The 13742-nt window shown below is 40.1% G+C and overlaps 1 protein-coding gene and 1 long non-coding RNA gene across 3 annotated transcripts in view; one reads left to right on the forward strand and one right to left on the reverse strand.

Moving 5' to 3' along the window:
• The window catches only part of LOC122658621 (bifunctional dethiobiotin synthetase/7,8-diamino-pelargonic acid aminotransferase, mitochondrial), a 45692-nt gene extending 32483 nt beyond the window's left edge, over window positions 1–13209 (reverse strand). The window contains exons 1-5 of one of the 2 annotated variants that reach the window (XM_043853646.1): window positions 12434–13209; window positions 5495–5665; window positions 5073–5334; window positions 4699–4779; window positions 1161–1281 (exon numbers count right to left, since the gene is read on the reverse strand). In XM_043853646.1, coding sequence (XP_043709581.1) covers window positions 1161–1281; window positions 4699–4779; window positions 5073–5334; window positions 5495–5665; window positions 12434–13182 — 1384 coding nt within the window. In that variant the 5' untranslated portion in view covers window positions 13183–13209. The remainder of the gene's footprint in view (window positions 1–1160; window positions 1282–4698; window positions 4780–5072; window positions 5335–5494; window positions 5666–12433) is intronic. The other variant, XM_043853647.1, reaches the window with a different exon arrangement.
• Window positions 6088–6674, forward strand: LOC122658622. Its single transcript, XR_006332470.1, has 2 exons — window positions 6088–6272; window positions 6362–6674. It is a non-coding gene; the product is annotated as an uncharacterized LOC122658622 (long non-coding RNA).
• Window positions 13210–13742: the final 533 nt, after the last annotated feature.

Below are 13742 nucleotides of genomic sequence, written 5' to 3' on the forward strand. Positions count from 1 at the left end.
ATAGAATGTTACTTCTACCAAACCAGCCAACATATATTTATAGTAACCCAAAACAGAATTACAAAAGGAATATAATTCTTACCTAATTAAACCTAACGCCTAAAACAAGAAACTTACATAGACTAGGAAACTAACAATTAAAAACATAAACTAATAAAGGAAACCACGATAGGGAGACTCCCCCTATCGTGTTACATATCTCTTAACAATTTCCATTAACATTGAGCTATTTACTACTACATTAGGGGCAGAGATGATTCTTGGGGCACACGCTCCCATCATTTCACCTTCATAATTCACAAAGAACCAACCACTGGTTAGCAGCTACTAGAAAGTTGGCAGAGATACTCAGGCTTCAACGGTTTGGAGAAACCCGAATGATCAGCTAGGGGACAAGAACCAACCATGGTGAGTAGATCTGTTGACAAGAGCATACAGCAAGCTCCATAGTTGTCACGGCATCTAGGCTACCCTAGGTGTTGGAGGAGAAAAATCAAGGCGACACCAACAAGGCGTCAAAAGCATTGCCTACACAACCAAGGCACCCTTCCAGCAAAGAGCACTTGGACGCCGACAACCAAGGAAAGCTCTTCTCCAAATCTTTAGGAGGCTTCTTACCTTTCTTTTTTAAACCATAATATGCTTACGTGCCTTGAAAATGAAAACCAATCAATCATCTCTCTTTTGACAGTGATTACGCCAAACTGATTTGGAGGCAATTCATACCCTTATTTAGGGCTTTTCTTGGGCCATACCTAGTCCACACAGAGCAGTTGGGTGAAATTGGAAGGAAGGAATCTTATTAGAAGAAGGTGAATCAGATTGAGGTTCATTCTCACTGTTTTTTAGAACATATGAAAGTATAGGATTTAGATAATGTTTGAGGAAACAGCTAACAGGCAGTGAAGCTTCAGGTTGTTTAGGCCAAAAGATTTTAAATAGATTATATTCTACTTCACTTCTGTGCATAGTGCAACACTAATGCTATCTCCCAATTTCTGTATGTATCTTTTGCCCTTATGACTGACAATTTCAAATATTGTTGGGGCTTCCAATTTCATCAACTCGTACATGACATATAAAAGAAAAAAGAGAGGTGCCAAGAAAGACAAGGGCATTCTCACTGGAATTGGAAACAAAGAGTAAGAAATGAAACTAACCTTTACCAACACCTTCAAGCAAAAGCTCAGCACATTGTAAAGCTGGCTCATAAACATTCTCAGGAAACATTACATGCCCAAATCTTGCAGCAGCATAACCCATATCTCTTGCAAGCTCAATCTGAAACCACCTAAAGACCCATTGTAAAGAAAAACTCAGAGCACTTCCATTAGTGGAATATACCACAAAAGAAGTAAAGCAGCTTAAATTTCCTCTAATGCTTTAAGAAAAGGCAATTATTTAGTGGACAATATACATAAATGCGGTATTATCTGAAAATACTTATCAATATATCTTCAAAAGGCATTGTTATTAACTCAAGCATCTAATAATTATGATAGGAATTAATAAAGTATTAGTATTCAATTAAACATTGATTAAGTGAGAGCATAAGATTATTTAAAATCCTACATCTTTGGTAGTATTGACTATTGAGAGGTAGAAATTTGTTCGGTTCAATCTATATGTTCTAACAAAAAGAGGGGGGTGGGGTGGGAATAACGTTATCATGTTGCAATAGTGTCTCATCTTTTATATGTTGTCCCTCCTTAGTCTTACTTATTTTTTTATTTCTTAGTGGCAGGAGTTCACACCCTATGCATCAAATCTTGGTATTGAGCCTGGAAAGCATAACGTCATCTCAAGAAAAACAGTATTGGTTGATCACCGTATCTCAGCTTGGTTATCATAGTTCATCTCCACAGGACTCGGATGCACCCAAGATCAAGAATTTATTTCGCTTCAGCCAAATCATTTCTCTAGCAGTCAGATTTTGAGCAACAAGGACACTAGCACAGGTCTCAGTGTCTGAAACAGCCCCGTCTGCATAGCCGAAAGTTATATTGCTTATACAGAAAATGGAAGAGCTGATGTCCTACAGTGACATAGGCACAGGGATTCAACAAAGTTACAAAACAGAATTTTGAAGAATTGAAGTGTCTTTGTGGTATTTTGTAATATATAAAAAACAGCCTCCTGTGCAGGACTTCTTCGGATAGGAACACCCAAAATGTATCCAAAAAAACCCAAAAGAAAACATTCTTCTGTTCATAGAGTTCCAACAATACTTTCCTCATAAAACTAAGTAGCATGTGCAAATAGAATTGCACCACTGACCATAGATAGACACTTCAATTTTCATTCTTGATCTCGTAAGTTCTGGATATAGGTTGAAATATAGTGGGAGAATATGTATAGTAGATACCGTTTCTATATATCAAAGAGGAGAAAGGGAGAATCTACAAATAAATTAAAAAGGGAAATTATCAGCGCCACCCCCTGACGTTTGCCTATATTTTAAAACACACCCACTAACTACCATAATATCAATCACCTCCCCTGCTTTACCAAACTAATCACTCGCAAACCCCCTACTGTTAGTTAAGAGATGTTAAGTGGTGATGTCAGCAACTTAATATTTTTTAAAAGACAAATCTGCCCTTCTTAGTGGGCAAAGTACCTAATCTACCCTTTCAATTAAAACACCCACAAACCCTTCTTCTTCCTCACACTCAGCCGACGTCCTTGGAGAAGTGGAGAACATCCAAGGCAACCTACCTTCTTCTGAAGAAGTGACCTACTCTAGCGACCAAAGCAGACAGGCGTCAACCGACGAAGCTCTGTAAGGCCCCGACGACCATCTTCTTCATTCCGGCGAGTATAGTAGACACCCCATTTGCCAGCCGCCGGCATTTTGTGGAGAGAGCTTATAAGTACCGTCCAGTTAAGGTAGTGGACTTTGAGCTGCCTGCGTGGTGTACTTGGACTGAAAAGGGTGGAGTGCGCAAACCTGTTTCCATCAGGGAGGGTTTATTCACAGGCATTTCACCTTGGTGGGCAGGTATTCTTCCTGTCAGCTCACTGTAATATGGACCAGGCAAGCTCGTTACACTGCTTTGGGCCATTGCAATTGACTATGAATTTGCGGCAAGGGCAAAGCCTACGGAGGAGTATCAAAGCAAATACATAGGTGCACCGCAAACCTTGCAACACAGCTCGCAAATGGATGGTTCTCCATAAATCTCCTTTCTTTGCTCTCTTTCTTCGCTTTGGATTCCATTTCAATACCTCCTGCACATAACTCACTGTTCTCATTCTCATTGAATCGACCCATCTCCATCAAATCGTCCCCCAGTTCTGACCCCTGCAACTCCACCAGTTTCTTGATCAGACCCTCCTCCAGCATCGCTTCTATTGCTTTTTTCCTCCCAAAATAGGCGATGTCAAGGATACAATCCATGGCTGCGATTCGGAGCGACGAATCTTTGGCGCTCAGGAAGCTGATGATTTGGGAGATTGGATTCGATTTTGTCGTGGGGGGGGGACTTTTGGGGAACAGAGGACTTGGGTCGAAGAATTCGAAGGCATGGACATGAGGGCTTGGACTGTTGGACCCATTATCACCTGACCCATGATCATGTCTTTGTTGAATCTAACTAGAGCTCCCACTGCGAGCGCCGATTGTTCTCGAATTCGTTTCAAAAATTTTGGATAACAGAGAAATGATTCCAAAAAGACTACTCTGTTATAAATCTACTGCATCTCTTCATCAACCAAGTGATGTATAGACCTCAATTTTGTGCAAGGAGTTCAATAGACTAGCTTCGGATCCCAAGCGAGCAAAGTCCCTTTTCCTGAAAACTTGCTCTTCCATTGTTGCAGTGCCAAAACTTGAAGTTACTTATATTAAATACTAATGCATCCAAGACAGAAATATTTTCCCTCAAAGAACAAAAGGGATGAAACAGATTGCAGCATGACTAGGTTCAAAGAAAAACCATAAGCAGAGACATCAAAGAATATGATCATTGATAAAATTAAAATATAAGACAAGTGCTTCCCAATAGTCACATTCTCAAACTCAGCTCTGCATTTCAATCAAAGAACTCCTAGTTTCAAAGAATCCACAAAGCTTCAAGAAAGAAACAAGAGTTATTCTATTTGATGGCTAAAATTCTGAGCATCCAACGCCTTATCCCTCCCTACAATGTTCAACACAAACTCCACCGCCTGCACATGATACTCCAATCTCACCAGCGCGTTAATAACATGAGCATATACTTTCACAGGAGGGAAGGCAGTTGGATACGGGAACCTGTTTGCTGTACCATGGACATCCTTCATGGCTGAAGAGCCTGTTCTTCATCAAAGGCATTCTCCACCTCCAACTCTCCAAGCTGAGCTCACTATCAAGAACTATAGAGCTTCGTTGGTTGACGCCTAGCTGGTGTTGAAGTCCAACGGTAAGAAATGATTTAGGCTATGGTTTTTTATGATTTAATGTAAAGGGTATTTTGGTCAAAGGAATTTCAGAGGTTAACACCGTTTAAAAATGGGTAACGATTGATATTATGGTAGTTAGTGGGTGTGCTTTAAAATATAGGCAAACATCAGGGGGTGGCGCTGATAATTTCCCATTAAAAAAAAAGGCTGCCTGTAAACAAAACATTACCAAATTTGGCATCAAGTAACAATAAAAGAACTAATAGTTAACTAAGAGGAGAATGCAAGAAGAAAGAAAATTTTCGTATGGGTGACCTGTAAAGTGGCATCTGGTCCTTGAGTCCACCAACTAGCACAAGCATCAAATTGCTGGGTAATAAAATCATTATTCCTAACCTATATTCAAAAATTCAAAAAGCTGTGAGGAGATAATCAACACATTTACAGGGTTAATCTCTAATGCAGAAGCACATATAAGGTAAAGATACACCAACAAGGGGGGGAAAAGCAGAAAGAAGAAGATAGAAATCCAAAATGGCTCAGCAATAAGTGATTCACTGAAACCAAATCTTCATATATAAACATCAATGACTGGTCAATAAGCAATCCTAAGCACAGAACATGTGTCATTTGGCAGATAAGAACTAAGAATTTGTAGTTAGAAAAACCAAAAGATGCAAACAACAAACCTTGTGGACGGCAAATTTCTCACCACAGCGTGAATCTATCACTGTAACAATTTCTTCAGGAACAAGTTTGTGCTGAGTAAATGGCCACCAAAAAATATCCCCTGCCTTCTTCGGCATTTCGTGTAACCTATGAAGCCTTTCTGAATGAGCCGACAGCATTGTATCTTTAAGTGCACAAAACACACTGCGAGATTCATCAAACCATTCCATGAGGTTGTCTGATGGATCTTGTGGAACAGGTGGAAGCAAGAGCACAGGCACCCTAGAAAGAATCGAAGAAGAAAACAATTAATAATAAGGATACAGTCAAAGCACCCATTTTGAAAGAAGCACATAGAAAAAGCCAAGCATCAACTCTATCACAAATATAATAATAAGTAGCCAAAAAATTTGTTAAGAAAAGATCAAAACTAGTCGGTTACCTGTTCCGCAGATAAGAAGACAAGGGGATCTCATTTACCAGCCCATGATCTTCAACAATAACAGCAACAACGTCATAACCTCGAAGTTTTAGGCTCTCATATGCTGAAATAGTCCCAGATATACCACCCAACCTGCCATCCCCCACAAGAATAGCAGGCAACCTGAAAGGCCTGCTATACTAGAAGAGTGTAAGCATGATAATATATTTTGAAGTAACAAATAGAAACTATTATTATAGCTGAAGAAACACATCACTGAAATGTAACAAAGGAAAAAATTAGTAGTATGTACCCGTGAGTACATATTTCTGGAAAGTTGAATAATACAGAATCTTTAAATTGTAAACCATAAATGTGACAAACCCAGAACCAGTATTAGACTATAGCTATCTAAGACAACTAGACAGCAAAGACATATAACAATAGGAACTCATCCTATGCGTTACTTAACACTCCCCCTCAAGCTGGAGTATTTATCAAAGGGCTCCAGCTTGAAATAAAAAGAATAAATATTAAAAGCAGCACCAGTCTTGAATAATAGTCGTAGACATCAGTGAGCACAAAGAGATCTTCATTCAGGGAGGCTAGGGAGCAATATCAACTAAAGCACATCAATCATCAGCAGCATCAGTAGGTAAAAAACATTGTGTCGAATAAACCCAACATAACCATCAGCAACGAACAAAATATGTGGCGGAGAACACCAATCCGCAATCCAAAATATCATATTAGCAACAGCAACAGCAACAGCATAAGCTCTTCCCAAGGAAAGCAGGTAGTTAGAAGTAATCTGCTCAAAAAAATATATATATTGATGAAAATGCAACATCCAACAGCTATACCATAAGCCCTTCTCAAGGAAGGCAGGTAATAATCTTCACAAAGAAGACAAAATAAAAGTGCAAATATCGATGCACTTATGAGCCCAAATAGAGGTCATAGACAAAATTGCAGCATGGGTCACTGCAAACCACTGGTAAAAGTGCAGTATAGGTTACTATGAACCAATAACAGCATCAGATTGTTGGATACCAAATAACTCAGCAGCAAGTTGCTAGGAACCACTCAGCATAATGTTGTTGTAAACCACTCAGCATAAGGTTGTTGTAAACCAAATAAATTGCGTTGTAGATGAATACCATCTTCATAGATAAAATTGTTGCTGAAGACACGAGCAGATGACACAAACAAAATAATAATAATCTTCAACTGATGACTTGAGCAGATAATAATCTTCAATATCACCCCCTCACGTGTAGAATTACATGTGGACAAATAATACATGGGATGCAATAAGGAGATTCCACCAACATGTGATAACAATAATCACATCACCAAGGGTGAGCATAAAAAAATCCCATAATCAAGAGTAGCCGCAAATAAGATCCCAATAAAATAATCTCCAATCTCCCCCTCACTGTAGCAAACAATCTCCATGCAAGTACCAATCTTAAAAAATTGTAACCCTAAATTGATGTGAGCTAGGGGTCCAAAACCCTAAATCGGGTATTATGGGCCCACAAAATGGCAATAGAAATGCAATTATAATGAAGGAATGCCAACTTTGTAATTTATTCCAAGTATACCAAAGAGGGTGGAAGGATTTTAAATATGCCAAAGTTAGAGAGGGAATGGCATGGACGTAAATAACCAACAAGGGGGGATCACTTGATAAACTAAAGGATAGGACACAAGGGGAATCAGATTTTCTTGATTGGGGACGGACTTGGAAGCAAATAAAAAATAAGGGACATGGGGAATAAGAATTAATAGAAGGGATATTTGGCAAAGAGAAAATAGACAATAAAAAATCAACTTCAAGCATTACCGCAAAGAGGAGGGGTATAATGAGAAAGTATGCTGAAATAAAGCGAAGAATAAAGGAACCGACACGCATTTCTCCCTTGTTCAATAACCTAGGCGAAAAATCCAGCGATACTCTCTCAAGAACCAGAGTTGCCAACAGCCGAGAACCTCGAAAACCAGTCACTGCTTCTACCTCCAGCTGGGAAAAAAAATAGACCCAAGGGTACCTTCAGCAAAAGCAGACGCAGAAAAATAGCAATATGGTACAACAACAACAACTCAGCCTTATCCCAACTAAATGGGGTCAGCTACATGGATCCTTACAAAAACAAAGTAGGGAAAACTGAGGCCCTCACAAAGTGTAAGTAAAGTAAGATGAATAAAGAAATGAGATAAGAAAAGTGATAAATGGAAAAATGAAAAATGAGAGTCCTAGGAAAGATGCAACCCAGGAAATCAGGAAAATCTCAGCTACCTGGTGTAAACAACGTGGATCCTTGCCCTCCAATAGGCTTTATCTGAGGTCATACTTGGCACAAGACCCAGACTCTGCATGTCATTCTTCACAACCTCACCTATGATCATTTTAGGCCTGCCCCTAGCTCTTTTAGCTCCCTCAATCGGAAACAGGTCACTCCTTACTAGGGCGTCCCCAGGCCTCCGCTGCACATGGCCAAACCACCTCAGAATCTCAAACGACATTCTCGGAGCTTGTTGCTCATCGGGGCAACTACCTCATCAACTCTAATACTTTCGTTCCTCACTTTATCCTTCCTAGTTTTGCCGCACATCCATCTTAACATCCTCATCTATGCAACACATAGCTTCGCTATATGGCACTTCTTAACTGCCCAACATTCTACCCCATACATCATAGTACGTCGGACCATAGTCCTATAAAACTTTCCTTTAAGCATTAAAGGAATGTGTTGGTCACACAATACTCCGGTTGCACCTCTCCACTTCATCCATCCCACTTTAATTCTTTGTGAAACGTCATCATCTATATCACTTTCTTTGTGTATGATAGACCCCAAATATCTAAAATAGTCACTTAGTGGTAACTCTCACTCCTCAATTTTCACCATGTCATCATCCATCATAGTGTGGCTAGCGTTACACATCATATGCTCCGTCTTTGATCTAATCTTAAAGCCTCTTGCTTCCAAGGTCGATCTCCACATCTCTAAGCGGTAACCCTGCTATTGTCTCATCCACCAAAACGATATCATCGGTGAAGAGCATACACCACAGTACCTCGTCTTAGATGTTCTTGGTTAATTCATCCATGACAAGCACAAACAGACAAGGGCTTAGGGCTGATCCTTGATGTAACCCAACCGTAATTGGGAATTCCTTGCCTTGGCCTCCCACAGATCTCACACTAGTCACCACACTCTCATACATATCTTTAATTACATCCACATATATTTACTCGACACCCCTCTCTTTGCAAGAACACGCCGGAATAATCTCTAGGGGCTCTGTCATAGGCTTTCTTCAGGTCAATAAAGACCATATGAAGGTCTTTCTTGCTAGCTCTACATCTTTCCATGAACCTCCTTAATAGGTAGATAGCTTCAGTCGTGGATCTACCTGGCATTAAACCAAATTGATTCTTGGAGATATGAGTCTCTCTTCTCAGACAGGCTTCAATAACCTTCCCCCAAAATTTCATAATGTGACTCGTTAGTTTTATGCTTCTATAGTTATTGAAGCTCTGGACATCACCCTTATTTTTGTAGACCGGAACTACATTGCTTCTCTCCTCCAATCATCTGGCATTTTCCTTGTAATCATAATTTTGTTAAATAACTTAGGTTAAGCAATAAACCCCACATGATCCTAGGGCCTTCCACAGTTCAATTGGGATCTCATCTAGTTCTAGTGTCTTGTCTACTTTCATCTTTCTTAAGGCTTCTTTCACTTCTGCCACACCAACCTTTTATACATATCTATGATGTGTTGTGTCTTGATGACTAATGTAGTTAACCGAATCGATCATATTCGAACCATTTCCATTTAGAAGTTCACAAATATACTCATCCCATCTCCTCACAATGTCCTCATCCCTTACCAATACTCTTCCATCCTCCCCTTTTATACATCTCACCTGGTCGAAATCTCTACTCTTCCTTTCTCTCATTTTAGCTATCTTATAAATAGCTTTTCCACCTTCCTTTGTGTTTAGATAGAGCTCCTCATATTTTCTCGCCCTAGCCATCCCCATCATCTTCTTAGCCTCCTTTCTGGCCTCACTGTACCTATTTTTATCTTCTATTTCATTAGTCTGTTGCCAAGGCTTAAACCTCTCTTTCTTGGTCTTGATGGCTGCTTGGACCTCCTCATCCCACCACCAAATCTCCCTAGGGGACTGATGCCTACCCTTTGCTTCACCTAGAACTCCTTTGGCAACCCTCTTAATACAAGTCATCATCTCATACAACATCATATTGACTTGTATTATGTTTGACTATATAATACAAGTAAAAAATAACAATATGATGTGTCCACACAATCAATCAAGAATTATTGTTCGAGTAAAAAAATCTTCAATCAGCGGTAGTTTACAAAATAAAACCCTAGTAGCATCATCAATCTCATCCGATAACGGTAAAGAAGCGGTAGAAGAAAAAAAAAGTCAAGAGGCAGAAAGTATGTTTGCAAGCTTTCCAAGAAGCAGTGGCAGAATGATCCTCGAACCAAAGGCAGCACCAGATCTTCTTCTTCGATCAGCATCAATCGAAGAACAAACTTCAATCACTGAACAACGAAGATAGGATAAAATAACAGCAACAAACCAATAGTCACCAGGAAATCTTCCGGCAGCAAGTAACCTCACGCAACCACGATATTGATTCAACATCAACAAACCCAACTTCAGGTATGATCTTCATACAATACTTCAGTCTTCATGGAAACCCATACGAAACCCTAGTTTTTCTTCTTCTTCTTCTATGAGCTAGGGTTTCACACAAACCAGAGACTTGAACGACTCTCAAAACAGCTATTGGTTACTGCTCTGATACCATGTGACAAACTAACACCTGTAACCAGTACCTGCAAATAGAAGAGAGAAAAGGGAAAGATAGACGGCTGAAGGGGGTAAGAAGTTGCTGAACCACAATAGTCCAGAATACACGACTATCGTGGGTTAGCTCCTATTTATAATATCAGTCCAAGAATCTTAGTAGATATTCTACCAAGAATCCTACCTATATTACAACTCTAATTAAGGTAAACAAATAATACTAAAACAACCTAAGATAGCTAGACAGCAAAGACACATCATAATTGGAACTCTTCCTACGGCACAGTACATTACTTAACAATAAATGAGTACCTGACTTACAGCAACTACAAAAAGGGACCCTTTCCGAAACTGGAAATTTCATATTTCCTACCAAAAGAACTACAGACCAAGAGGTGAGAGAAATTAAAAAGGGTGTATCCAGTGCACGAGGCTCCCGCCACTGCGGGGTCTGGGGAGTGTCATAGAATACACAGCCTACCCCCGCTTTGCAGAGAGGCTGCTTCCAGAGACTCGAACCCGTAACCACCTGGTCACAATGGAGCAACCTAACCGTTGCACCAAGGTCCACCCTAGGTGATAGAAATTAAAAAACAAAAAAAAAGGTGATTTTAGTTGCCAGATGATGAGCATTTATACAGAAGATGCAATTCCTTTAAGAGAGAGGTTTCGGCAACCAACCAAAAAAATCTGTGTCAACTTAGATGGGGCTGAAACTTAAAGAACAGGTGGACCCCAAGGTCCCCCCCCCCCTTGGTGCAGGCCCGCCAGGCCCAGTTTGGGGAAGAAGAGTTGCAGGGAGAAAGGGGAAAAACTCACAAGCACACACTCACTCAGATCAAAACCCAAATATTGTCTATTCCATTCTATCCTTCAAAATTGGGTACATGTAGATATATAAAGGAAAAGTAACAAGACTCTTACTAGAATCTAGGACTGAATTAACATCGTAAACCAACTCTAAAACTAAATAGAGTTTGAACAAAATAACTAACCTATTACCTACCCAAGCAAATAAAACACATAAAATAACTAGACTACTTCCAAACCTTGTTGGACCAAAAACCCAGGTTGGAACGGTTCCATCTGGCCATGGGTTTCCAAAGTTGGTCATATTTATCCCACCAACCAAGTGCTACTACATCAATTCGCCTCATCTGAAAAGAATTTGACTCCGTCAAGTTGGGATAAGGACCAAAGAAGCCATCTGGGTCAAAATGCTGCAGGAGAAATGAAGATGGGGTTGTTGTTGGGTCAACAGAGGTTTGGGGAGGTGGAGGGTTTTGTTTGCCACTAGGACAGGCTATCGTGGTACAGGGTTAGGGAACTCAAAGGAAAACAGCAAACAAAGAAAAACTAGAATGGGAAGAGAGATCACAGGGAGTGGAGGAAGATGGATCCTTCGGCTCTGTTACCAAGTTGGTGCAGGCCCGGTTGGGGTAGAAGAGAAACTGGAGATAGATAAGAAGAGTTGCAGGGGGAAAGAGGAAAAACTCACATGCACACTCACTCAGAGCAAAAACCCAAATATTGTCTATTCCATTCTATCCTTCAAAGCTGGGTACATGCAGATATATAAACGAAAAGTAACAAGAGTCTTACTAGACTCTAGAATTGAATTAACATTGTAAACCAACTCTAAAACAAATTAGAGTTTAAACAAAAGAACTAACCTACTACCTACCCAAGCAAATAAAAGACATAAAATAACTAAACTACTTCCAACCCTTGTTGACCAAAAACCATGGTTGGACCACCAGAAATTAAAATCTAGCAATCAGTTTTAGTTTCCCATTACTACTAATCACTCTTGGCAGATTCCATCAATTTTGTCATAAAAGCTGCTATTTACTTCAGTGAAGGTATTTTGGCCCATTACTTTTTGAAGTTATCATCTTGTTTGACTTGGCAGACTGTTATCATCAACAAAAAAAAAAAAAGGCTGTTTTGTCTGAATTCTCTGAGCTTCCTAAATGAAATTGAATTTAGAATCAGAACCAACCATTCTAGAGGAATGTAATTGTGTGTATTATCAAAGTCATCAAAGTCCTACACGAATGAATAAATGAACGAATGGAAAGCAAAAAAGACTAAACACGCACCTATACAAGTCGCATTGGAGAGTACCCGACGGCCCCGGACTTGCAACACCCCCAGCAGTTTCAATTACGCTCACAATTCCTTCATTCCGATCACAATCATTATCTCTGGAACAAACCTCAAGACATTTCTGTAACGAATCTAACAACTGCGAATCCGGCACAACTGCACCTTCCCTCTCAGCAGCAAGGTGCGGCGAAATCGCCTCTTCCCATGCATATATCGTCTTACAAACCAATTTCGACCTCACTACTCCAGAATCTTCACCCTGCATTCTCCTCTCCTCATAACAACATAAATCCTTCAATCCACACTCACTCCCCTCCACTATTTCAGCTCCCAACACCTGGGCGGCAGCCGGAACCGAAGCCTTCAGAGCATGATTGGAAGCAAACAAGCTAACCGGATACCTCCGACGGAGAAATATCTCGGAGCACTTACGGTATACAAAATAAGAATCGGAATCTGCGGGGAAACCCGTCTGAACAGGCTTGATGTAGGAGAATATGGTGGGCTTGGGAGAGATAATTGACGACGGAGAGAGAACTGAAGAGGCCAGACCAGCTGAAACTAAGGTTTTTCCGACGCCTGTGTTGGAACCCCAAATCATGTAAGTAGGGTGAGAGAGGTTCAAGTTTATCTCAGGAAGTGAAGATGATGGAATCGATATGTATCTGTGTAAATGCAGAGAGTAGAAATTGCAGAGAAGGCGACGGTGAGAATTGTTGAAGATGGCGAAGGTGGGAGACATGGCTAAACCCGTAGATAGAGAGAGTGGAGTTCAGTTTGAATGTCTGATGAGCTCCTGAGCATCTGATCCAAGCGGATAGTTTTTTGGAGCTTCTTTAGCTTCGTCTTCTCACTCTGCTCCTTCAAATGGGCTACTGAGTAACATGCGTAACCCCTGTCCATTTTATTGGTCTTGGTTCCAGGTTTTCAAATTAGGAATCGATTCCTGCCGATTCCGATACAGATCGGATTTGAATCGCCTGGAATTGATCCGATTAACCCTAGAATCAGTCAGGAAGGAAAGGGCAGAAATCGAAGGAATCTTGGAGTGAATATTCCGATTCAAAGTGGCATAATCTTAATGCTGACATTTTTTTTTTCTTCAGTGTGACATGTGTTTTGGTCTAAATCTGAAGGCCAATTCATAGAATTGAGACTTTTTAGCCTCTCGTCGTCCCATTTTAAGGCATGTAATAAAGAATACTGGATTTTACCAAAAAAAAATTAATAATAATAAAGGATTAATGGATACACTAAAAATGCTTTAATGGTTATGACTTGCCCGTGTATTGAATTTTCTTT

The sequence above is a fragment of the Telopea speciosissima genome, chromosome 4 (genome assembly GCF_018873765.1).
Source record: "Telopea speciosissima isolate NSW1024214 ecotype Mountain lineage chromosome 4, Tspe_v1, whole genome shotgun sequence".
Classification (NCBI taxonomy): Eukaryota; Viridiplantae; Streptophyta; class Magnoliopsida; order Proteales; family Proteaceae; genus Telopea; species Telopea speciosissima.